Source organism: Lacerta agilis, chromosome 10 (genome assembly GCF_009819535.1).
Source record: "Lacerta agilis isolate rLacAgi1 chromosome 10, rLacAgi1.pri, whole genome shotgun sequence".
Taxonomy (NCBI): Eukaryota; Metazoa; Chordata; class Lepidosauria; order Squamata; family Lacertidae; genus Lacerta; species Lacerta agilis.
In genome coordinates this window covers 22138288-22163946 of record NC_046321.1, presented here as the reverse complement: position 1 = coordinate 22163946, position 25659 = coordinate 22138288, and the positions used below count along the sequence as shown (strand labels likewise).

General features: G+C 41.6%; 2 protein-coding genes across 7 annotated transcripts in view; one reads left to right on the top strand and one right to left on the bottom strand.

Moving 5' to 3' along the window:
* Positions 1-898: 898 nt before the first annotated feature.
* PMCH (pro-melanin concentrating hormone) lies at positions 899-24740 on the top strand. 4 transcript variants are annotated; one of them, XM_033161956.1, is made up of 4 exons: positions 899-1059; positions 22982-23175; positions 24179-24383; positions 24648-24740. In XM_033161956.1, the coding sequence occupies exons 2-4, from the start codon at positions 23008-23010 to the stop codon at positions 24695-24697; spliced, it is 423 nt and encodes a 140-aa protein (XP_033017847.1). In that variant the 5' UTR covers positions 899-1059; positions 22982-23007; the 3' UTR covers positions 24698-24740. The 4 variants fall into 4 exon arrangements, with proteins under 4 accessions (XP_033017847.1, XP_033017849.1, XP_033017850.1 ...); XM_033161958.1 differs by lacking the exon at positions 899-1059 and adding an exon at positions 2634-2762; XM_033161959.1 differs by lacking the exon at positions 899-1059 and adding an exon at positions 18884-18900.
* Positions 24605-25659, bottom strand: part of PARPBP (PARP1 binding protein) — a 28779-nt gene continuing 27724 nt past the window's right edge. For 2 of the 3 annotated variants that reach the window (XM_033161954.1, XM_033161952.1), the window contains exon 11: positions 24605-25366. In XM_033161954.1, the coding sequence (XP_033017845.1) occupies positions 25026-25366 (341 nt within the window). In that variant the 3' untranslated portion in view covers positions 24605-25025. The remainder of the gene's footprint in view (positions 25367-25659) is intronic. The other variant, XM_033161953.1, reaches the window with a different exon arrangement.

Here is a 25659-nt window from a genome sequence, read left to right as displayed (position 1 = left end):
GATACATAGATTGATAGATATTCTTTATGATTTTCTGCTTTTACACACTCCCTGACCCATTCCCTCTGACTCTCTCTGGACATAATGAAAACAGCAGAGCTTCAATAATGGTTTCAGATTGTGATTTGTTTGTTTTTAATTCCTCGAGGGAAAAGAGCCAGACAGCAATCCCCGATGTATACTAAGTTTTCAAATTTTCCTTCCTCTCTAATTTGCTCATTTTTCTTTTGGTCCTCAACTTCTTTCATTCCTTAAACTTCCTTCAGCTCACACTTTAGTAAACCTCCATTGCCTTTCCACTCAGTTTCTCTGTCAGCATTCCCCCAATTGCAGTGACCGATTCCCTCTTGGGGAATTTAACATGGTTGGCCAACCACTGTAGCACAGAGCTGAGGACTGGCTCGGTTCCCTTAATAAGTATCACCGCCACCAGGTAATATGCTTGTAGGGAAAAGAGGGCTGAGGCAACTGAAAGATAATTTCCCCCATTTGAACTACAAAATTGTGATTTTCTTGAGTAAAAATAAAGTTGTTTGTAGTGTGTGCGGAAATGAGCAACCACCTTGATTTTACTTTGAGTGGGATGTGATTTCAAATTGGCCTGGAGATGTCGTAACTTTCTTCTAGACTGCTTGCATTCTTGGTCGAAGCAGGTAGCAGAGTCAAAATGAGAGTACCCCTAAACATTTCTTTAAGTATGTAACAATGGCACCCATAAACCTTAGGAAGCATGTTTTTTCCTCACCAATGAGCAACTCTTGGTCAGAAGCTGCCTGTTAGAGTGGGGGGCTTGTCAATCCCAGCACATCTCAGGGGAAGGTTTATCTGAAAGGATGGCAGTTGGGGGGAGGGGAATATTTGAATGCACCAATGAAAACAGGATCTCTCACCTCACTGGCATGCCCGGGTAGTACCTCCAACACTTCAGAAGTGAGCAGCCATCTTCTTGTTATTATAGTTCTTCCCCACCTGCTGTATTTTTCTGCTTTGAATCTGTCTGCAATTTCGGTCAATGACAGCCTAATTTGACAGCTATTTGAGCAGCTATTTTTTCTGCAGGTGAAGATGATACAGATGTTTTTTTCATGAATACACATTGAAAATGATGAATTGAAGCTTGTGCAGTATACAAAAGCATCCTATGAAGAGGGGCTGAAACTTGTTCAGCTGTTTATACTGGACCAAGCTGACTTCTAAGATTAAACAGATTTGGGGCTTTTAGAGTTGCAAATTGCTGTTTCAAATACCAAGATGTATTTGGGTTGTTCCTCCCCTCCCCAATCCACTGGCTCTGTTGATTGGAAGGTCAATATAAGAAAAAATTGTACTCTTACTAGCAAAATTTTAATAAGATATCCCCAATGTTTGCCCTAAACAGGGTCACAATAAGGGCGCTTAAAAACAACAAGCCATAAACCACAAGTTAAAGTATATAGTCTGTGTCTCTTCCTTTGGGTTTCCAAACAGTATTTTAAACTAAGCAGAGATATAAAGCTGCAACATTATTAGCTCCTAAACTAGCTTTAGAAATATTGTTCTTACAATTATTCAATCAAGGATTTGGTTGTGTTTTTATCTTTGTGTGAATAAGCAGTATATAAATAAATAAAATAGTAATAAAAACCTATTAAACAATCTAAAATAGTCATTTAAAAGTACCAATAAAAGCAAACATTAAAACAGGTTACATAAAAGCTTTAAAATATAAACTAAAATCAGTAATTTAAAAACAATTATTAGTATTATTAATAACAATAATAATATCACATGCTAAAACCGCATGCTAAAATTAAGTTAAATAGCTTTAAGACTTTCTCTTTTAGTACAAAGTGATATATAAGTTTAATAAGTCAAATACAAAATAAAAAAGAATGGTTTGGTCTGGAGAATGTAGGATAGACACACACTTTTTTTCCTCTTACAAGATTAGAACCTGGGGAGATTCAGGGCAGAAAAAGAGGACTTCTTTATGCAGCGCTTAATTCAACTTACAGAATTTGCTTCCATGTGATCTGGTGATGGCCACCAACTGAGACAACTTTAAAAGGGGATTAAAATCATGGCGGGTAGGCTGGGATAGGTCAGTTGGTAGAGCAGGAGACTCTTAATCTCAGGGTCGTGGGTTTGAGTCCCACACTGGGCAAAAGATTCCTTCCATTGCAGGGGATTGAACTAGATGGCCCTTGGGGTTCCTTCCAACTACAATTCTAGGATTCTACAAATGGCTACTAGTCATAATGGCTACACCACCCCCAGGAAAATACAACATACATCTGAATATTGCTTGCTGCTGGGCAAAGCAAGCAGGAAAGGACTATTGCGCTCACGCCTTGCTTACAGGCAAGACATCTGGCTGCCCACTGCAGAAGAATGGATTCTGGACTAAACAGCCCTTTGGTCTGATTCAGAGAGGATGCATAATTTCTTAACTATGGCTAGAAGATTGGGGACAGTTACATCTACACTAAGGAAAACCTAAATTTCATCGTGTTTTGCACACCTATGTACTTTACTATCAATAAAAATGAAAATATTTCTGAAATAATTTTTAATGCAATTGTGCAAAAAGAGTTTGAAATTTAGGTTTTAAAAGATTATTTTAAAGCTTGCCATAACATTTGTGTTCTCTGATTATTACATTGGACCTCTTCACCACAACACTAACTCCAGACAGGAAACATTTTGGCTCCTCGTCATTTGGATGGTTGTCTGAGGATGTTTATGGAACTTCTGGAAACCACTTCAGTCCTGGACAGACTATGGTAATGATGCACTGAAATATTGTTTTCAAAGCTGATATAGCTCTTCAAAAAGTCATTAGCAGTTTGCACTTATAATGCGTCTTGTATATTGTAGATTAGATTCACAAAAACAGTACGTTATGGTCTCTTTTTGAGGCCTCTTGGGGGAGATGGTTTGAAATTGTCATTGCTGCTAGGAAACTGCTGGCTGAGAACTCTGCTATAGTTATCGTTTGTATTCACGAAACATGAAGATGATTGGAGCCATTTTACCATCATGGTCCTGCCAACAGTTTGGGCCCCATCTGTACTGTACATGTAAAAACAGTATTACTTTGTGGCTTCCCCAAAGCATGCTGGGAAGTCTCGTTTGTTAAAGAGAGTTGTTAGGCGGCCCTTGTTCCCCTCACAGAGCTGCAATTCCCACAGCTCTCTGGGAAGTGGAACTAAACCCCACCCAACAGATGACACCACATCCATCAGAATGATGTCAGCTGATTTGATAGGTGGGCATGGTTTCAAAAAGTGGTCTTAAGGGTCAAATTGTAACCCCAGTTGGACCCAGATTGGCCTGTGGGTTAAACCCTTTTAAGCATGTTCAGCTTGACTTTTGGGGAGGGCAGGGGATAATCAGGGAACATGGAATGGAATGGCTGGAAACCTGAACAGGAGCACTCCACATGTCGGAATACGTTTCACGGATCCGCCATGGATTCATATTTATTTGGTTATTTTATAAGTTTTTCGAGGTCTACTTTTGGTATAATTGCGCGTAAAAGCGAAAGTGAAAGCATGAATGAATAGTGTGGTTCACTTATGAGATTAATCCGCCTTTATTTTGTAGATCCGGTCATGTTCAAAGTTGTTAATGAGCGTTAAACTTGCTTCCCGCCTTTTTGGAGGGCAGCAACAGTGATTTTATTGGTTAAAGTACTAATGATGATGTCACGTTTGTTCCCTAATAAAAGGCAGAGGCACCCCGCTTAGGTAGGATAAGTTCGTTTATGTCTTTTAGTTGGGTTTTAGTTGAAGTCAAGTTTAGTTTAAGGGGCTAGGAGCGGGCTGGACGGGTTGGATGGGTTTTTCTTTAGTTAGAGTTAGATCGCGGAAGATTATTCGGTTTTAGTTTTAGTTAGGTTCTTTTAGGTTAGCCTAGGGTTAGGCCCGCGGAAGATATTTCGGTTTTAGTTTATTTAGTTAGCCTCGCGGAAGATCGGGCGCGCAGGGTCTTTAAGCTTAGGAGAACTTAGCTTAGGGGACGAGCCTACGCGGGTTCTGCCGAAGCCACTAAAGATACAACCGGTGTCTGTCTTCCTTTGGGGTTAAAGGGGGGAGTAAAGTAAAAAAATTTAATTTCTTTAATTGGGTCCGCCTATTCAGAGTCAGGGTATATATTTCATTTCACGAGGCAACTTTTCTTTAAAGAAGGCAACTAGGAACTCACACACCATCAGAGTCTTCAATTGGCTTACTCATCATCCTTCAGACTGTGAGGCTTGGCCGGCGACCGTGCTCAAAAGCACGCGGAACGCTGGCCGCTTTCCCCGCAACTGGTACCTCGTGCATAACTGCTGCCGCTTGCTGTGAGTGTTTGGAAGGCCGCTCCCTTCTCCTGCCAATTCCAACTGGTTTGGGGGGCGCGGCCTGCACTCACTGCTGCACTTTTAATTTGTTTTAATGGTGGCTTTTATATTATTTTATTATTTTTTGTTTGGGGTGGGGCAAATGTTTAGTTTAATTTTAGCGTTGTTCTCTGTTTCCTATTTGTATTATTTTGTTAATTTAGTGTATGGTCTTTATTTGTTTTTTAAGGGGATAGGGGTAGGGCTGCCTGGGATTGGGCCTCAGCCAACAGGATGGCCGGGGCAAGTTCCACAGGGGGGGTTGTCTTGGAAAGACACCCGATCTCAGTGATCATGGGCAGGAGGAGGAGTCACGCTAAGACCAGACCATGTCATTACCGAGGAGGCAGGTTTAGTCGTTGTCTGAAGACTATCCCTGCCTCCAGGTCTGGTCCTGACCAGATGGATACTGGAATCAGCAGGGGATACCCACATGACCTGAAAGTGTTGCTGTGTAATGCCAGGTCAATGATTAACAAAACCACTGCCATCCACGACTTGATTGTGGATGGAGGATTTGACCTGGCATGTGTAACAGAGACTTGGTTGGATGAAGCAGATGGGCCTGTCCTTGCCGCTGCTTGTCCACCAGGTTTCTCTTACGCACAGCAACCCAGGCCATCTGGGCGGGGAGGGGGGGTTGCAGTGATTTTTAGGAAGTCATTAGTTTGCACCAGGCGTCCTATTGGGAAGACCCAGTTTTCTGAGTGCATGTTCTGGAAGTTGGGCAATAGGGGCAGTACAGGATTCCTTTTGGTGTACCGACCTCCCCGCTGCACCAAGGATTCCCTGCCCGAGCTGCTTCAGGTCGTGGCGGAGATGCTCCTGGAGACACCTAGTCTGGTTGTCTTAGGGGATTTTAACATCCATGCCGACACAACCTTACAAGGGGCCGCTCGGGACTTCGTGGAAAGCATGGCCTCCATGGGGCTGTCCCTGAATAAGTCTGGTCCAACTCATAGCCGCGGACATGCCTTAGACCTGGTGTTTACCTCTATGGATGTTGGTGATCTGACACTAAGTAAAAGTGAAACAAAAGAAGTGCCATGGTCAGATCACTTCCTGGTGCAACTGGACTTCTCTGCGACCCTTCCCCTCTGCAGGGAGGTGGGACCGATTCAGATGGTCCGCCCCCGCTACTTAATGGATCCAATTGGTTTCCAGAGAGTGGTAGGGGATGCATTATCCCATGTTGATGGCCTTTCAGTTGATTCCCTGGTGGCCCGCTGGAATGCGGAGTTAACCAGGGCTATTGACTGTCTGGCTCCGAAGCGTCCTCTCCGATTGCATGGAGCCCGGACAGCTCCGTGGTTTTCCCCGGAGCTGAGGGCGATGAAACAGTCGCTGAGACGGCTAGAGCGCCGGTGGCGGAAAACTCATTCTGAATCAGACCGGACACGGGCTAGAGCTCAACTTCGAGCCTACCAAGTGGCAATGGCGACAGCGAAGAGGACCTTCTTCGCTGTTTCTATTGCATCTGCAGAAAACAGCAGCAGGAGACTCTTCCAGGTGGTTCGCAACCTAGCAGAACCACCTTTGTCACCGGGGTCTGGTAGGGACCCCAAGATCTCCTGCAATGCTTTTGCAAAGTTTTTTGCAGATAAAGTCGCTCAGATTCAGAAGGAGGTAGACTCCACCGTGGGAGCAGGGCCGGGGCGGGAGAGTGCTAGAGCCCTGTCTAGTCATGTTTCATGGGATCAATTCCAATCTGTTACCTCCGAGGATGTGGACAGGCTGCTTGGACGAGTGAAACCGACCACCTGTCTCCTAGATCCTTGCCCATCCTGGCTTATAAAAGCTAGCCGGGAAGGGCTGGGCGATGGCCTCTGCGCGGTGGTGAATGCTTCCCTCTGCGAGGGAATCTTTCCAGACCCGCTGAAAGAGGCGGTCATTAAACCGCTTCTTAAAAAAACATCTCTAGACCCGGCCTGGAGCCTTATTTGCCCCTACGGGTTCCCATTGTTGCGCCCGGTGAGAGAACATGGAAGTAAAAAAAACCTGAGGCTTCTGGCTTCAGAGAGAGAGAAAGATTTAATTTCTGCATGCAGAGGTACCTGGGTGTTTAGATAGCCAAGCAAGTACAAAAGTTAGTCAGTTTACCAGCAGTTCTTATACAGTTTTCCAACTCATTCCCCCCACCTTCGGAAAACTTCCTCTTGTCCATATAAGGAACATTTCCTGTTGTACATATAAGGCAAATGACATTTAGCCAGAGTTGGTTCATGCGCACTCCAGCAAGGCCATCCTATCTCTTGACCTAGACAACAGTTCCTCTCAATGAAGGACAGCTACAGTACTCTCTGCGTAAGGTCTACTGTTCTTATCTCCAGACACTTAGTAAGGCAAAGCTTGCCAGAGAGAAGTACAATGCAGATCAAAGTTCACAGCTTTACAGAGCAATTTCATACAGAAAAGCTTAACAGGGGCACTTTTATACTTAATACATTCACTGGACTAACAATACATTCAGGTAAATATATAGGTTAGCTAATTAACCCCTTCCATTCCCTCCTCTTCTTCGGACCGCTGGAATTCTTTCTCCAGCGCGTCCCTGGGAAATGACTGATATTCTCTAGCAAGGGCAATGAGCTAAAGAATCCATGACACAACTTTATAAATCACCATATGCATGCATTGCTTTAAACAGAAAATACAAAGGCATAGTAGCAAAATAACAATGGGGGATACAATACCAACAGATACAACAAATACAACTAAGGATCTTTTACTTCGAATATTCCTAACACTAATTACAGAAACTGTTCAACTGGTCACATTATCTGGTAACTGGTCAAAACAAATTAAGGCAATATGATCACTCAGTCCTCCCATTCAGTGTTCTTTTCCTTCCTTTTCTTCCATAGGCGTGCACAGGGCCAATGGCCCCTCCCCTGTGCATCAGCAGCAGGCTTGTTGCTTCTTGGCCTTTGTTGCTTCCCTGGATCTTCAGCTTCAAGGGATGTTTCAGCACATTGTGGCAGGTCCTGTCTCTACATGAGGAGGCGGACACCAGCCACTTCCACCACTGGCAGTGTTGTCATAAAGACTGTAGGATCTATGCCACTTAGGTTTCAGAGTCTCTGCATAGGGATAAAACTAGCATAGCAAAGCTACATGGCATTAGGGCACCTGCTAAAAGAATAGGAGATAGTTACAGAGATTATATCTGCCCTTGGAGGGTGGTGTCTTGGGCCCCTCCAGCCTTTCTTTTGCCTCACAGATTAACCTCACAGGTATCGATATTGATCACACCTCAGTCCTCCTCCCTGTTGGAGGCAAGCTAGAATAACCCAATCAAATAAGGACAGCCTCCCATACACTCACAAGATATTACTGACCATGCCGAATCACTATCTCCTCGAAATACAATATTCTTCCGCAATAATTATCCCATAGCTCTTTGGTCTACTTCTTTGGCCCAGAATAATAATTTAGTTCATTTTTCCAATCCATGCAAACACTCTAAACTTAGAATACACACAAATATAAACAAATACACAATACAATCATACACAATATAAGCATTAGCATCCCCACAATTTCAGACCAATTTAACATAAAACTCTGCTAATGTCAGGGAACAGAAAGATACAATTTTTCCCCAAATAAGATCCACTTCTTCAACATCACCTTCCAGACACACTACTAGAGCCATTGCAATTCTCACTATCTTGACATCCTTCAGAACATTCTCCTTTTTTTAAAAAAACAAAACTTTTACATAGCAACTAATCTTTTCCAATATAACATTGTACAAGTGATCTAGGGTGTTTGGGTATAGCTATTTTCTCCTTACTGTCTTCTCTTTCCTAATATTCCATTTCTCCATCCCAATTATATTACCAGTTCCAACAGCCATATCAAAAACTAACTTTCCCTCCTCTTCTGTTTCCTGCAAACAAGCACCAGCCATTGATCCTTAGTACCTAATTTTCTACTTACCACCTCACCAAGCCTATCAGGACCTAGTGTCCAAGAATTAACTCACCACCAACCTATTTTTGACCTTCAGGAGGACTTAGGGTGGAATAGGGCAATAGGGAACAAATTCTGACAGAGTTGGGTTGTCAGAAAGAATAGAACTTGGCCTATTTATCTCATTTCAGAGCCATCGGTTGGTCACTCTCATCATCTCACACATGGCGGCCAGCTTAGCAAAATTGCTAACTCCTCACAACGGTGTTTCATTAGGACAATGGAGTTGAACCCTTGATGTGCTCATTCAAATAGTGACAATTTTCAGGCTTCTTTTAGGTAACAACGAATTATGGACAGGGCAATAGGAAAAACTCCTATCTTTTTAAAACAATCTTTGAAGGGCTTACTATATATCTACCACCTCTGAAGCAGAGCCATCTTCAGGCCTCTCTCATTGTCTCACGCTTCCATGGCAACAACCTGGCGGTCCTCTCCATGGTTTGGACAATGGATTCACCCCCCTAGATGTGCTCTGCAACCTTGGCATGGAGGGTGGTGTATTGCCTTCAATATTGTTTCCTGCTGGGCAGGGGGTTGGACTAGATGACCCTTGGGGTCCCTTCCAACTCTATGATTCTATGATTCTGTATACCTTCACTTTATCATCAATTTTCCTTCCAATCATTCCAAAAATTTCTGCCCCCTTTTCCTCCTGAGGTTCAAACTTACTCCAAATCCTAACTTACACTGTCAGGGCTACACTGTCAGTTGCTAACCATGAGCCCCTTCCCATTCTACTTCAACATTCTCTTCTCCTTCATTACACATTCCACAAACCTACATCTACATTCCAAAATACATTCTGCTAAGAAGCCATTTCTTCTGTTTCAAAACCTTCCCTGAAAAACTTAAAACCTGGGATATAAAATAAAACTTTTTCTCTCTAATCAACTTCTGCTGGAAACAATCAAACTGCTCAGAAGACATAATCTTCTTTTTTCTAAAGACATAATCACCTTTCCCCCCCTTTGTGGGAGGCAAATTTCCTTCCTTTGCAAGATTCACTGCTGCAAAGAGAAAAATCCTTGCTGTTTAAACTAAGGCTTCTCTCCATTTCTGTCCCTCTCCCCACTCTCATTGCTTCACCAAAGGTCAATTAAGAAACAAAATAAGACTGTACCAACTTTAAAAACAAACTAACAAACATTCCTGATTGCAAGAGCAGCCCTCCTTTCAATGCTTCAGACACACTTTTACATTCACCTTAACATTGCAGAGAAATACTTTTACAGCCCATTGAAGGCACATGCCTTGGCACACAAACAATTTCCAAAACACACTCACCTAACCCTGGGGTTCAAACAGATTCCTTGAAGGGACAACAAAACAAAACAACAAATACAAATTGTGCAGCCACATATACAAGGGTAAAAACAGACTTCCCAGACTTCATTGGCAATGCAGCAAAAAATGAAACCACAATTTTGGGAACACAGAGTTTGGGAACACACAGATTAGGGCTGCTTTCTGCCCCACCTTTCCAGAATGAATGCAAGCCTCAAACAGGGACCAACACACACACACACACACAGGCACTACAGATACAGACAAACTCACAAAAATCACACTGCACAATCACTGCAAACACAGATCTCATACAACACACACATAGTGAAGGAAAAATCATAAAATTATTACAAGTCATAAATTTTTACACAGCAACAAAAATTCCAATTCCCCATCTCAGCAAGCTCAGGTTCAACCTGGGACACTCCTTCCACCTAACCAGACTTTTTTCATGCACACACTCTCCGCTTCGCTAGGGACACTGAGTTCCTGCGTCTCATTCACTCAATACATCCACTGGAGCGTCCCCATACACCATTCACCATACACAGAGTAAAATCACAGAAAAATTCTTAACCCCCTTCTCTCTCTGAAAAATTCTTAACCCCCTTCTCTCTCCTCAGAGAGGGCACCCCCCTTCTTTTCCCCACAGCCAACGGCACTCTTTTGCTCTCTGCTGGCTCCTTCCTGGCGGCCCTCTATGGCTCACGGCCAGGCTCCTGGCGGCAACTCTATTGCACACTGCCAGGCTCCGGTGGCAACTCTATTGCACACTACCGGATTTTAGCGGCGGTCCTCTACGACGCACTGCCGCTGCAGGATCGATCGCATCCTGCGCTTCCCCTTCCCTGGGAAGCTGCTCCCCCTGTGGAGCTTACCTGTCCTCTGCAGATCTTACTTCCCTTCCCCCCTGCGGCCGCTTGTCTCTTTCTCCCGTCGCCACGGTGCAGTTTGGCTCTCCCCCTGGGGTAAGCCAGTCCCTTCCCACAAACAGGCAGGAAGCGCGCTTGGGGCCAGCAAACGCCAGATCAGGAGAGCCTTTTCTGCTGTGCAGCGACGCCTCGGACTCCCTGTTTTCTCAATCCCGGGGAACAGCGAAGGGTTCCCGGCCAACGCACCACGTTATGGAGCCTTATTTGCCCCTACGGGTTCCCATTGTTGCGCCCGGTGAGAGAACATGGAAGTAAAAAAAACCTGAGGCTTCTGGCTTCAGAGAGAGAGAAAGATTTAATTTCTGCATGCAGAGGTACCTGGGTGTTTAGATAGCCAAGCAAGTACAAAAGTTAGTCAGTTTACCAGCAGTTCTTATACAGTTTTCCAACTCATTCCCCCCACCTTCGGAAAACTTCCTCTTGTCCATATAAGGAACATTTCCTGTTGTACATATAAGGCAAATGACATTTAGCCAGAGTTGGTTCATGCGCACTCCAGCAAGGCCATCCTATCTCTTGACCTAGACAACAGTTCCTCTCAATGAAGGACAGCTACAGTACTCTCTGCGTAAGGTCTACTGTTCTTATCTCCAGACACTTAGTAAGGCAAAGCTTGCCAGAGAGAAGTACAATGCAGATCAAAGTTCACAGCTTTACAGAGCAATTTCATACAGAAAAGCTTAACAGGGGCACTTTTATACTTAATACATTCACTGGACTAACAATACATTCAGGTAAATATATAGGTTAGCTAATTAACCCCTTCCAGGCCAATATGGCCAACTATCGCCCAGTCTCAAATTTACCATTCTTGGGCAAGGTGATTGAGCGGGTGGTTGCTGAACAACTCCAAGCACGCCTGGAAGATGCGGACCATTTGGATCCCTTCCAATCAGGATTCAGGCCTCATCATGGGACTGAAACTGCCTTGGTCGCGCTGGTTGATGATCTCCGGCGGGCTAGGGACAAAGGTGAGAGCTGTTTCCTGGTTCTGCTGGATCTCTCAGCGGCCTTTGACACCATCGATCATAACATCCTTCTGGACCGGCTAGAGGGGTTGGGAGCTGGGGGCACTGTTATACAGTGGTTCCGCTCTTTCCTCCTGGGCCGTGTTCAGAAAGTGGTGGTGGGGGATGAGTGTTCAGACCCCTGGGCTCTCACTTGTGGGGTGCCTCAGGGTTCTGTCCTCTCCCCCATGCTTTTTAATATCTATATGAAGCCGCTGGGAGAGATCATCAGGGGGTTTGGGTTGGGTGTTCATCAATATGCAGATGACACCCAGCTCTACCTCTCTTTTAAATCAGAACCAGTGAAGGCGGTGAAGGTCCTGTGTGAGTGCCTGGAGGCTGTTGGAGGATGGATGGCGGCTAACAGATTGAGGTTGAATCCTGACAAGACAGAAGTACTGTTTTTGGGGGACAGGAGGCGGGCGGGTGTGAGGGACTCCCTGGTCCTGAATGGGGTAACTGTGCCCCTGAAGGACCAGGTGCGCAGCCTGGGAGTCATTTTGGACTCACAGCTGTCCATGGAAGCGCAGGTTAATTCTGTGTCCAGGGCGGCTGTCTACCAGCTCCATCTGGTACGCAGGCTGAGACCCTACCTGCCCGCAGACTGTCTTGTCAGAGTGGTGCATGCTCTGGTTATCTCCCGCTTGGACTACTGCAATGCGCTCTACGTGGGGCTACCTTTGAAGGTGACCCGGAAACTGCAATTAATCCAGAATGCGGCAGCTAGACTGGTGACTGGGAGTGGCCGCCGGGACCACATAACACCGGTCCTGAGAGATCTGCATTGGCTCCCAGTACGTTTCCGAGCACAATTCAAAGTGTTGGTGTTGACCTTTAAAGCCCTAAACGGCCTCGGTCCCGTATACCTGAAGGAGCGTCTCCACCCCCATCATTCAGCCCGGACACTGAGATCCAGCGCCGAGGGCCTTCTGGCGGTTCCCTCACTGCGAGAAGCAAAACTACAGGGAACCAGGCAGAGGGCCTTCTCGGTAGTGGCGCCCGCCCTGTGGAACGCCCTCCCGTCAGAAGTCAAGGGAATAAACAACTACCTGACATTCAGAAAACACCTAAAGGCAGCCCTTTTTAGGGAAGTTTTTAATTTGTGACTCTGTATTGTATTTTGATATTTGTTGGAGGCCGCCCAGAGTGGCTGGGGAGACCCGGCCAGATGGGCGGGGTATAAATAATAAATTATTATTATTATTATTATATAACCAGTCCAAGGCCGTGCACGAGGAGCTCCAGCACCCATACCCCGACAAGCACACGAAAATATGTTGTAGCCAAACCTACTTTGTTGATCCCATGTGCAGTTGTTGTGCAAGAAAGGTCTGTTGGCTGCCTTCAGTCTTTTTGATTTTTCATAGCCTGCCCTAATACTTTGTTATTTGTTCATGAAATTTCTATACCGCTTAAATAAAACTATATAAGATGGAACAGGGCAGTGTACAAAACAGAGAAGGGGAAAATGAAGAGCTTGGTTTAACACGTATGCTTTTAAGAGGCATTTAAAGGTCATTACCATCACCTCAGATTACCCGGGGAAGGGAATTCCAGAGGGTGAATGCTATCACCTGGAAGGTCCACTTCTCCCTTGTCACCAAAAGATAATCCACACTGGATGTGACCAGCAGGATCTATATGGAATATCTTCAAGATTAACTTGGTATTTACTCATGGTAGGGTCCCAACAAAACTCAAAACGTGGCTCAGTAGCTACTAGGCAGCAAGTGCAGCTGTTCTATTTTTCTCTCTGCGCCTCTTATCATGGCACCTGATCTCTGCTTTATACACAATGTCTCAGCCAGACAGAAGCAATGGTCTCTTCAGCCACCCCCTCCTCATCACTGTGTGAAGAGCAACAAAGACAAGTAAACAGGCTTCTACCTCTGTCTTTGTTCACATGGTAGAAAGTCACTGAGTGAAGTTACCATCTCTTATAGAATCCAAACATGATGCAAGTCAATATTACAGGCTTTTGAACCCTGGATCAGTACCAAATATGGCCCTGAGTTGTGAAAATAGCAGAAATTATCTGGCGTGTGTTAGCCTTTTTACTTTGTCTGTTTAAAAATGGCCAGGAAAATACAGTGCAAAATAAAATGGACTGAGGTCTTTTGCATCTAGCTTGATTGTTGGCAAGCTGGAGCACGTGCAAAGGAGGGTGATCACGATGATCAAGGTCTGGAAACCACGCCTTATGAGAGAGCTGGGTATGTTTAGCCAGGGAAAGAGGAGACTGAGAGGAGTTATGATAGCCATCTTCAAAAGGCTGTCACATGGAGCAAGCTTTGTTTTCTCTTGCTCTGGAGGTGTTGGACCTGAACCAATGTCTTCAGGTTACAAGAAAGGAGATTCCTACTAGGTATTAGAACTTTCTGATGGTTAAGAGTGTCGCGAGCCCTTCCGCCCTGTACAGCCACCCCCAGACGTTTCACGGTCTATGAGTGCTGCACCAACGACAAACGGTCCCCAGCTGCAACCCACCAGACTGCTAGCTGGAACCTGCTTGCTTCATTTACCACAGACAAGGATACTGTGAACAAAGAAGTAGTTTATTGAGTACAAAAGCTTGTGGTTGCTGATAAATAAAAGGATGTTCAATAAGCTTATAACGGTGGTCCTATACCGGCCTATTACCTCTAACAGTTAACTAAATACCAATAACAACACGTTTCACAATCTGTTTATCCTCTCTGCTATCTTCCACCAATGCTACACCTCAGACTCTTAAACCTCCAGCTCTCACTCCTGACTCACGCTCCTCAACTAACTCAACTCTCCTTCTAACTCTCCACACTTCTAACTCCCTTACTGACCACAGGGAGGGGTGTTCTATACCCAGGCTGAGCCCGCCCCTAAGGGTTCTAACTGTCACAAAATTTAACCCCTACCTGGCGTTGGGCTAGTTCTCCACAAAGAGCTGTTCAACAGTGGAACGGACTCCCTTGGAAGGCAATGGAGGCTTTTAAGCAGAGGTTGGATGGTCATCTATCATGGATGCTTTAGTTGAGATTCCTGCATTGCAGGGTGTTGGACTAGCAGGGTCCTTTCCAACTTTTTAGTTCTATGGTTCTGTGTAACAACAGCCTACTGCCTAAAAGCAGAGTGTATCTTACTGAATCCAAGTGCTGCAAAATTACAACACTATTTGAACTCAGCAGTATCACTGGAATGCTTGAAACTGCTGAAAAATGCTGGAAGGCGCAACAGTCTTAGGAAATAGTTACCATCCAAAGATCTGCATAGTCACCTCTGCGAGGCAGGCCAGTCACATTGTCTTGAGTGTGATGATACAGGTAGAAGGTGATTAAGACATGGAAGAAACGATTCTCTATTGGCATATCAAAATCTAACCCTTATGGTGCTAGCTAATTGTATTTGTAGAACCTCAAAACTGTCCTGGATTTTATAATATTAAAGACAACTCTGTCTTCAGTGCACAAAATCTCTCTCAGTATTGTTGCAGTGTGGGTTTTTCAAATAAATTGTGTTTGAAAGCTGGACTATTCACCTACTCCCAGCTGCCCTTCGCTGTTTTCAATGGACAACACAGTTTCAAATCATCTGCAAAAAATCAACTGTAGTCTTAGAGTTTTTGGTACAAAAATGAAATATTCCTGCCAGGTCTTTTTCTGGCTGATACACAAGTCTTGACAAGCAGCCAGATTAACATTACCAGACTACCTCTCTTTAACCCCCAACCAAATTACTCTACTTCTAGAGGGGAAAGAATATTTTACTGAAATATCTTACAAAATTCATCCTCTTCCTTTAATCGGAAAAGGGAAGGAATAAGACTGTGAATGAGATAATGAACCTTATTAAGGTAAACATTAAACATCATGGACTTTTAACTTGCTTTTGATAAGCTGAATAAACAAACTTTTGCTTTCATGGCATATCCAGGTGCTACCTAGAAGTTTCTTTTTGCAAGTATCAGAAATGTAATGGCTGCCAAACCATCTAAAAAACCTCAAGGGGTAGGGAATAGATTTTGCAAGTTGCCAGAAAAGTAAGGAGAATAACACTTTCCTGTTAGCTTTTTTAAAACTTTCATCCAGTTACTGGGGTCTAGAAACTTACTGCTAGAGCACTTTTCATTGTGCAATTTAAACATAACTAGACCTACAGGGTAGTCTTTACAGGACGTTGTCACAAACTGTCACCCATACAACATTCCCTAAATTTCAGCCAATTGCCACCTACCAGTTTCTGGAAACAAAACAAAAAAAAACCACCCAGAAATGCAATGAATTTTGCCATTCGGATGTCTTTATTAACCCAGCCAAAGTTTGCGGAATGGGATAGTAAAGCAGCCCCTAGTTTTCAATAGACAAGTAGCCAGGGAAAGGTCAAGAGTGTGTCAGTAGGTTGGCACAAATCATATAATGTTGTTTGTTCTTGTGAGTTTCTTATTGAAGTTAGAAATACATCCCCAAAAAGTTTGTTAGTTTTCAGTAGAAAACAGATTTTTTTTGACAGTTTACAATACTTTCATAATATTTTTACTTTAAAAAATAGTTTTGGTTGTTTGTAATTAAAAATAAAAACCATAGCTTATTAAAGATTCAGAAATTGATTCTGAATTAAAGATTCATTAACTAAACAGACAGATTTTACCTTCTCTGAATTAGTGTTTCCTGGCTCTGAGTGTTCGGGTATTGTCAAGCACACTTAATTTGATGCCACAGAAACAAATATTACCTGGAGTATACATTCTAACCCCCCACCCCGCAAATCTCATTGGGGTATGCAATACACCCCCAAAATTATTACTGTGATTCCCACCAACCCACCCCCCAAGATTGAATGAAGGCTAAGGGAATGGTCCGATTTTGAGCTAGGTTCTGCCCTTGGATCTGCCAAAAGTTACTGAGCTCCACCCCATGGATGCACCAAACATGGACCCACAAATGCAGTAGCCCTGGCTTGCCAAATTTTTTAGGTAAATGAAGTAATGCATAACTAAGGGGGTGGGGCTGTATGACCATTAAGTTCAGAGTTTAAAGTCACCTCAATGTAACACTATGCAAAGGATTTCTGCAGATATTCTAACTAACATATATAGGTTGGAAAACCATTTTCCCCCTATAGAAATGAAAGCATTTAAAAAGTGGACGTAGGCCGACATTCAGATACCTTGCTGCAGAAATCCACCATCTTAACAAACTGTAAATAATCCTCAAGGTCTCATTTATAGCATTGCTTTGACACCTTCCTTGTCATCATCAGTTGTCTCTCACTTTCAAAACTATCAGGTCAAACATACAAACAAGCAAAACAAAGTCTCAGCAAAAAATATAGCCCTTTCCCCTATGTGAGAGGCTCCTGACCTACTTAAAGTTAAATCATTTAGGCCTTTTTAATCAACTTAATGAACCACAGTTCTGGGGTGGAAAAATAAGTATAGTGTACTGCAAACCTGGTTTATTGAGGGCTCTTCCACAATTCCGCTTGTCCTGTGATCTCTAGGCATGAGTCTGAGAGGTTTTTCTTTTGTCCCACTGCTTTCTCTGGGATAACCTGCTGTTTACTGCTGAATCGGAACAAACATCTATCAGGTTTTCTGTGGATTGATGTTTGTTCTGATTCAGTGATACACAGGTTTTCCCAGAGAAGGCAGCAGGACAAAAAAAAAAACACCCCCCAAAAACCCTCTCAGACCCGTGCCTAGAAACCACAGGACAAACAGGAATATTAGCTTCCATTATTCAGAGGAAGGGAAGGTTATTGCCCTCATACCCTGGTTTCATCTAGCTAGACACTGTGGGAAGCAGGATCCTGGATGTTTAATATGAATCAGCAGGGTTCTTCATATGAGTAGCAACACACACATACTGTACACACTAAAATCAAAATGTAACCATCATGTTTTGGGTAGGCTTAACCAGGAGTTTTGGGAGCAGGGATTTGGTTGAGTTAGGATTTTAATACAAACCTAACAAGCACTTTCCAAAACAATATGCAAACCAAAACTTAGCTATCCTTCAAAATGTTCACTTCTCTGAATTTTGCATATCACATAGAATCCACCAATGTTAATGTTAGACTGTACATCTGTAGACCTATTCATTAGCTAGTTAATGTGTATTATATAATTCCTGATTTCTTGAAAGATGAAGTTTGTGTGCTTTCATTATAAACCATTCACTCAAGTGCCTAGACAAGTCTGTTAAGAAATATTGACAATTATTAAAAGTACTTTCGGCCCAAAGTAGTAAAAGTCTAGGGAGATGAAGAAACAATAAAGTACCCAGTATAAGCTTTAAGTAGTTGCTGTCAATATTAAATCAAATATATTTCTTCGTTAATCTAAGCAGCCAAAGGGGAAACACTTCCAAAAAGCATTAGGAAAAATATAGGTAGAAAACCTGCTATAAAGCTTTAAAATCTCGACTCACCTCTGTATCCTGCAGGGTATATACAAAACTCTGTCTCCTGCATATAGATTTTCTTCTGCTGGCAGCAGTTAGGATAGATAGATAGATATACATACATACATATATACACACACCAGCTATAATCAGTTTACAAAGTGCAGGCAGGGTTTTGAAGACTGTCTTTGAATGACAAGAGAGATCATGACAGTAATTTATAGATTGTAAAAGAAAACTCCACCCATTTTGGTTAGCTGTGTGTATTTAGTTCATAATTTGAAAGAAATATCACTACTCACCTTGAATAAACCTCAAACCTTATTTGAAAAATAATACATTCTAATTGCAGTTGGTATATTCAAATATGCCACTGGAGGCAACCATTTTTACAGTGACATAATTCTGTGTCATTAACAATCTGGAAACTGTCTTCAGACAGACTACATGAATAGGTTTCTAGCGTGACATAATGACTCATTACCTTAGCAGGCTAACATTTCTTTAAATTGTTTTGTTGTTGAATTCTAATATTTAATTTCATAATTCTGTCTGACATTCAAAGTCAAAACATTTGAAATCTGACACATCTGTTACATTCTGCCAAACACAGTTATTCTGCAAATATTATATTCAGGTATTACTGCTGAGAAGAGATGCTCCATACTGAATAAAAATATCTTCAAGAAATTTGTCATGCTTGAGAGAGAACAGGCCTCCAGTTTTGGAAAAAAGGCCATATTATAGATTCATAAATGTTTTCACTTAATCCCCAAAACTTTTTATATATGTACGAATAGAATTTTATATAAATGTAGGATGTAATCCTCTGGAGCAGTCAAGTACATCATTTCCTGTTTGCCTAGAGTGAACATGCATGGGGAATGTTGGTCCAGCCAGTTGAACTTCCTGTTACACCTGGCTGGAGCATCCTTCCTTTTGCATGTGACTAGTAGGTGGGCATGACTTTTCCAAATCTGATCATAGGCCAAGTCCCGTAGCTACCTCCCCCCCCCCCTTTTTTTTGTCCTGCCTGCTTCCTGATTCAACTGGACTGCACTACTGGCTGTCACCCAGCAGTCCCTAGGTTATCTCCCATATGGGGTAAACCTGTTTGTACATATTTGTAACTTTAAGCCTAAAGCCTGCCTTCAGAATTCACGCTGTGCTCTGCCTGATCACGAGTAAAACTTCTTTTTGTTACTTATGAATTAGACTGTTGTGTCTTTATTCTTTTAGGAGGGATCAAAGGGGTCTTACCAGGAATAATAGAACATATCTCAATCTGGGCAAACCAGATTGAATTGCTTATTATCTTAAGACAGTCACATGAGTCTGCAACCAGCTTCCTGCTATGTAAAAGGGGGAATGCACTCTGCTGTTTAAAGAAACTTACTAGCGCGAGTTAGAAAGGATGAATTAATCAATATATTCTCTCCTGTTACCCACAACATTCCCACAATAAAAAAGATTATTGATGCATAATAGCTTTGAAAAGGGTTCAGGAAAGTTGGTACAGAAATACAGCATGTAGGCTGCTGGTAGGAACTTAATTGTTTGCTCATATAACAATATTATACAAACTTCATTAGTTTGCAAATTGTTTCCAGGCCCACTTCAAAGTGCTGGTTATCACCATTATATTCCTAAATAGGTTGGGATGTAGATAGCTAAATGCCTGCCTCTTCTTATATGCATTTACCTACATAAATGCTTTAGTCCTCAGGGGTAGGCTTTTCAACTACTGTCTGAGATGAGGCTGCTTGTGCAAAGAACAGGTCCTTCTTAGTGGTGGTATCACCCAAGCTTTGGACTTTTCTGCTCCAGAAGACTTGCCAGATTCCCCTTCTAACTGCTTTCAGCCAGCATATAAATACAACACTATATAAATACAAGTTTTATTAGGGCTTTCTACAATACAGTATATCAATATCTCTTTGCTGTTTATTGCTTCTGCTACCATTTGATCAATCTTTTTATGCTGTATTGAAATTGTTTCTATAATATTTGTTAACAGCCTTGATGGTCTGTCAACAAAAAAACGAGGGAACTTTTTTTTTTAAAAAAGAAAAGAAATATTTTAACCCACTCTTCATTGTGGAGCAAACCTAGTAGTTTCTCAATTAAAGCAAAAAAATCTCAACAAACACATATATGTATATTTAAGCAAAACAAAAATACCACAAAAAATGCAAGTGGTGAAATATTTCAAAGATAAACATATTTGGTACTGTGTTACGCAATCTGAAAACTATGATAAGGAGCAAACAGTAGCTTTCCCACTCAACATCTCTAACCACATATCCAGACAAGCATCCAAACACAAAAAAATGGCAGAAAGTCTTACCACTTGGTAAAGCCCCTATTGTTTCCCACACTTTCGAATATGTCACAAGGGAAAATGAATGCATATTTGCATGAGTATAAGAGACCAAGTCATCATGTGGTAGAAAAATGAAGCACATGATAAGCAGGACATCACATTTCAGCTTGTTACAATCACTTTTACATTAAGGAAGTTTGCTAAGCAAAACCAGCTCCCAGTTTGAAATGAGCCCAGACAAAATGCCCTCCATGTGGGCACTCTCCTTCCCTGGTGACCTTACCTGCTGATGGCAGTGCTGCAGTCTGTGCCAGTGTGCCATGCTGCCACCCACCATTTAATTTTTTTGTAATGCTCTCAGTGCAACATTGCTCTGGGGTAGAGAGTCCCCACCCATTTTGGTGATTGTTGCAGATCCAGGTTCAAACACTCAGATCTGTAGATATCATCATTAGAAACATGTTTACTGGCTGGTGCTGGTTTTTTTTAACCTTATTTGTTTTATATATCACCTTCTTCCCAGTGTAGAACCCAAGGTGATTCACAACATACCTTGAAAACAGATACAGCTTTTTTAAAAGTACCAGTTAGTTATAAATATTAAAAACAATTAAACAAGTTACCATATTAAAAAACAATACTGAGTTAAAACAACTTAAAACCTTTAAGAATGCAATAAGAGAAGAAAATATCCACCATTAAGAAACCCTGCCACAAAAGCCAGTTGGTGGCCAAAGGCCTCTAGTAATTTTGGTGGCTGAGCGCTGCTTCTTTTATTTGCAAAAATATCCAAGTTCACAAGTAAATAATAGTTCTAAGCCCATCACACATACACACAGCAATTATTACCTATTTGACATTGTGGAAATATATATTAGAAATCTGAATACAATGAAATCTGTCTTTCCAACTTTACAGTATTAAAACAATATTTCATCCTCTCCCCCTTACCACATACCTTTCACTGTGCTTGGCAGCACAGCCATTTACGAACAGCCCTGCATCTGCAAATACTATTAGTTTAGAATTTTTTTCCTGCACTATGTTGTTATAAAACTCATTTTTGGCCTCATTTATTGGTATTTTTTTCATGTTACAGAACATTTCCCCCCATTTTCTTTTCCCTGCATAATGACAGTTTTAAATTCAGCTATTTTGGCCATATATATAAGTAGTTTTCCTGAGGCCAAATAAAATGTCAGCCTAAAGCAGGTCTTGAACTACAACCATGAGCTTCTGTAGTTAATTATACTGTTAAGTGGAGCTGCTGAGGCAGACGGTGATGTGTTAATTGAAAGCCCTGTTGCTTCATTGAACTAAGCTGTTTGACTAACCTCACCCACAGCTCTGGTGATCAGGCAGTGGCCACTTGGCTTGTGATAAAAACCATCAAAACTAAACCTGTCCGAACAGGACAGCTAGCCCAATCCCCAGACATTCTGGATAACCCTGCAGTTTCCCAGATCCCCAGCTGGGGGCTGGGAAGGATAAATGCCCAATGCCTGAGCCAAGGTCTCCCTTACATCTGAATCTTAATATTAGGTTGTGGCCAGTTTTTATCCCATAGCACATTGTCTTGTGTCATTATTCCACTCAGGGGTCGCCTGGGGTTTGGGGGACTCCGCCTGTCCACGCAAAAAATCCATTATAGCTGCTGCCTTCCGCCTGATATTTCCATTTTCTTAATCTACTCCAGCTGGCTTCTAGGGTGCTTATCTTCCTCCACCACCTCTTCAGCCCTTTCAATCAAGTCCTAGTCAGAGAATCGTAGAACTGTAGAGTTAGTCCAAGCCCCTGCAATGCAGGAATCACAGCTAAAGAATCCCTGAGAGATGGCCTTCCAACGAAGAAGAGTCCACCACCTTCCGAGGTAGTCTGCTTGACTGTTGAACCACTGTTACCACCAGTCATTGGGCCTAGCTGTCCCTTTGCCTTGCCCTATTAAGTGATTGATCTGATAGTCAGGCTCATAAATGGCAGTCACTTGGCATTCCCCAATAGTGCTGCTGCAGATCCTTTTGGTTGGAAGGGTCCTACAATACACAAACTGTGGCCAGAATGAAGGCATGTGCGATCAGAGTTCTCTTTAGGCACTTATAGGCAAACTACCCATTATCCCACGTAAGTGGAAGGGGGCGAGGGCATCTGTAGGAGAGAATCAGTACCTAGTGGTGAAATGAAGTTCTAGGCCTGATAAAATAAAGCATTCTCAAAAAATTCAAATGTTCATTACTTTAGACTTCCCTTATTGAGATTCCCCTCTCTCCATTCTCAAGGAAAGTACTCTCCCCCCTGCAACACACACATTTCTTCCACATATGTGCAAATTATAGTTCTTTTAAAAAATGGCTATTTAGAAAAAGGAAGTGATATAGTGTCCTGTGATGTTTGATATATGATAATCCAAAGTATTTCAAGATAATATTACGAAATAAATTCATCACCTATGGTGTAAAATAAAAGAAATGTAATAGTATACAAAAGGTCACCCTCTTAACTAGTGGCCATCTGAAGAACACATAAGCCATTGAAGTGGTTGCTATTCACTCGGTAGGCTATATAAAGACAGCTTTGTCTGTGACCAACACTATTTTCAAAGTAGTCTCTTTCAAATAATATTTGAACTTGATTCTCTTCCATGCAAACATTAAAGCACAAGAGAATGTGTATCTCATCCTATGCATTAATTCTAATTTTCTCTCTCTTTTCTCAAGGTTTCTTTCTTTCTGTCTCAAAGTCTATGCGAAAAGCAGAAGATGATATGCTGCTCAGTACATTCACGCTTGGAAAAGTAATACAGAATGGAGGCAAAGCTGAAAAGGCACGCCCCGCATCTTCTCTTGAGCATTATAAAATGGAGGACAACAGTTTTCTGGATGAAGAGGAAGATGGAGTCCCCAAGTTCTCTGTGAGTTTCATCTTTTGAGCTAGTGTGGTGTAGTGGTTAAGAGCGGTAGACTCATAATATGGGGAACCGGGTTCACGTCTCCGCTCCTCCACATGCAGCTGCTGGGTGACCTTGGGCTAGTCACACTTCTCTGAAGTCTCTCAGCCCTACTCACCTCACAGAGTGTTTGTTGTGGGGGAGGAAGGGAAAGGAGAATGTTAGCCGCTTTGAGTCTAAACTCTTCTCTAATATGGTTTTTTAAATTCATTATTATAAATTATATGAACAATATAATCATTCTACTTACAAACACTTATGAATTCCTGAATAGTTAAAAACTGATAAATATAATCAATCCTTAATCAGTTACAGCTCTATTAGTTTAATCCAATTAGATTAACTAGATAGCTTTGAATAGATTTTTTAAAAAGCAAAATAATTCACTGGAAGTATTCTTCTGGGCTTTTCTCTGCTTGTAACCCAGTACTGTATTTAACTTTGCCAATTTAATCATTTCCCAACAATTTCTCAATTCTGTATTGCTGATGCTTCTTCCTTTATTTAGTTTTGAGCAATGAGAACTTTAGCATCACCAACAAAGAATAAATGAGTTATCTGACTTCATTTACTTTTACAGAACCTAGTAAAATTACAATACAATCTGCTTAAATCTTTACTTGAGTTTAAATCTTTACTTGAGTTGTAGCCTCAATTTTCCTTAATATTAACTCACAAAATTTCTGTATTACTGGGCAGCCCCAACATCTGCTTTATGCTATTTAAAATTCCAGCATTCAGCTTTCTTCTCAGCCTCATTCTCTTTATTTATTTATTTAAAAATAATTATAAACTGCTCACCCACTTGAAAAAAATGGCATCCTCCAAAGAGGCTTTGGAGCTTTAAGGAGCTGCATTCCACTTCATGTTCTGGAAATGGCTCATCAGATCGACTGAGATCTCTTCACTTTGCATTCTGGCCATTTCCCCCCCTCTTTAACATCTAAATTACTTTTTTAAAATACAGAATATAAATCCTAAACACCATGCCATAAGTCATGGCCAACTCATGAACCTGGATATTAAGCAACTTCCTTATTTTGCACTGGAGGGACCTATGACTTTTCCATCTGATGATGAAGTTCAAAATATTCAATCTGTACAACAAAGGAGAGAGACTGAAGATGATGAGAACTCAGCTAAATTACCTATTGGAAGAAGAGATTTTGACAGTAAGTATAACTTTCAGGTTATTTCAAGCAAGTAAAACAGCTGGATTATTGCAGCATATTAAGGTATCAACTACTCAGACAAACACTTGGACTGGAGTCATTTCCTTTAAATTTTTTATTAAATAAATTGATTCAAAGATTTTAAGATTATTAGCTTAGTGAAGCTATGTAAGATGAAGATGTTCTTAAACCCAATTTAAATAAATGTTATGTCTGTTAACTATCTACACAAAAATATCAATATTTATTGGATGTTTTATGCAGTGCTCAGGTGCATGCTGGGAAGAGTCTACCGACCTTGTTGGCAAGTCTAACAACTGCTGAAGTACGTTATTTGGAAGAGACAAAACCATATTCTTGACAATTCAGTAAAGAAGTAGTTGTGGTTTAAGTATTGTTTTGTGTTTGTATTGATCCTAAATATTTGTACATCAAAATACCACATGATTATACAAATGTAAAAGATTACAGTGCATTATTAAAACTGGGAATTCCGCAAAGCTTGTTGATCTGTTTGTCCAAATATTGCATAATATCAACATTTATAATCACAAGGAAGATGGTATTACTGTAGCGTATTGTATGCATTTTTTCTTTCAAACCTCAAAACGATTAAACAATTGTTTGCATAAGTAAGAGCATTTATAATCTAAAGAAATGAGTTAGCTTTGCTTGACCAACAATCAGTTTATTTTTGGCTATAATCTTGTTGCATTTTCCAGCCCTCTTTCTTTTGCTGTCCAAACTATTCTGGCATTTCACTGCAGTTTTTGGTCTCTTACTGTGTATGTGTTGAAGTGATTCGTTTTCATTACTGCATATGACATTTTCACTAGTCGTGTCCACCTGCTTCCTCTTTGAGCTCTTGTTTCTTGGCTGGCAACTTAGTTTTCCTATTTCTTTACTTTTACTTCCATTCTGATGAACATTTCCAGAACTAGTTCCAAGTGCAGCACTTTCAAATTGTGAATGTAGGCATTCTTCTGGTTAAGAGAACACAACATTTTTATAAGAAAAAAAAAGCAAGATAATATTATTTGAGTATTTTTTTCTGATGTACTAGTCACTTACATCCACATCATTATTTTTACACAGATTACTTTCTTATAAAAAGAATTAGCACAACCCAAATTAGTAGTTAGTCCACTACAAGCCAAACATGATATAGGATTGTAGCAATGATTTAGGAAAAAAACATTTCAGCAATTGCTATAGGAAATGGACACACAGAGGACAGAAAACAGGAGGAAAGTTCATCTTTAAAAAGTAAAACATA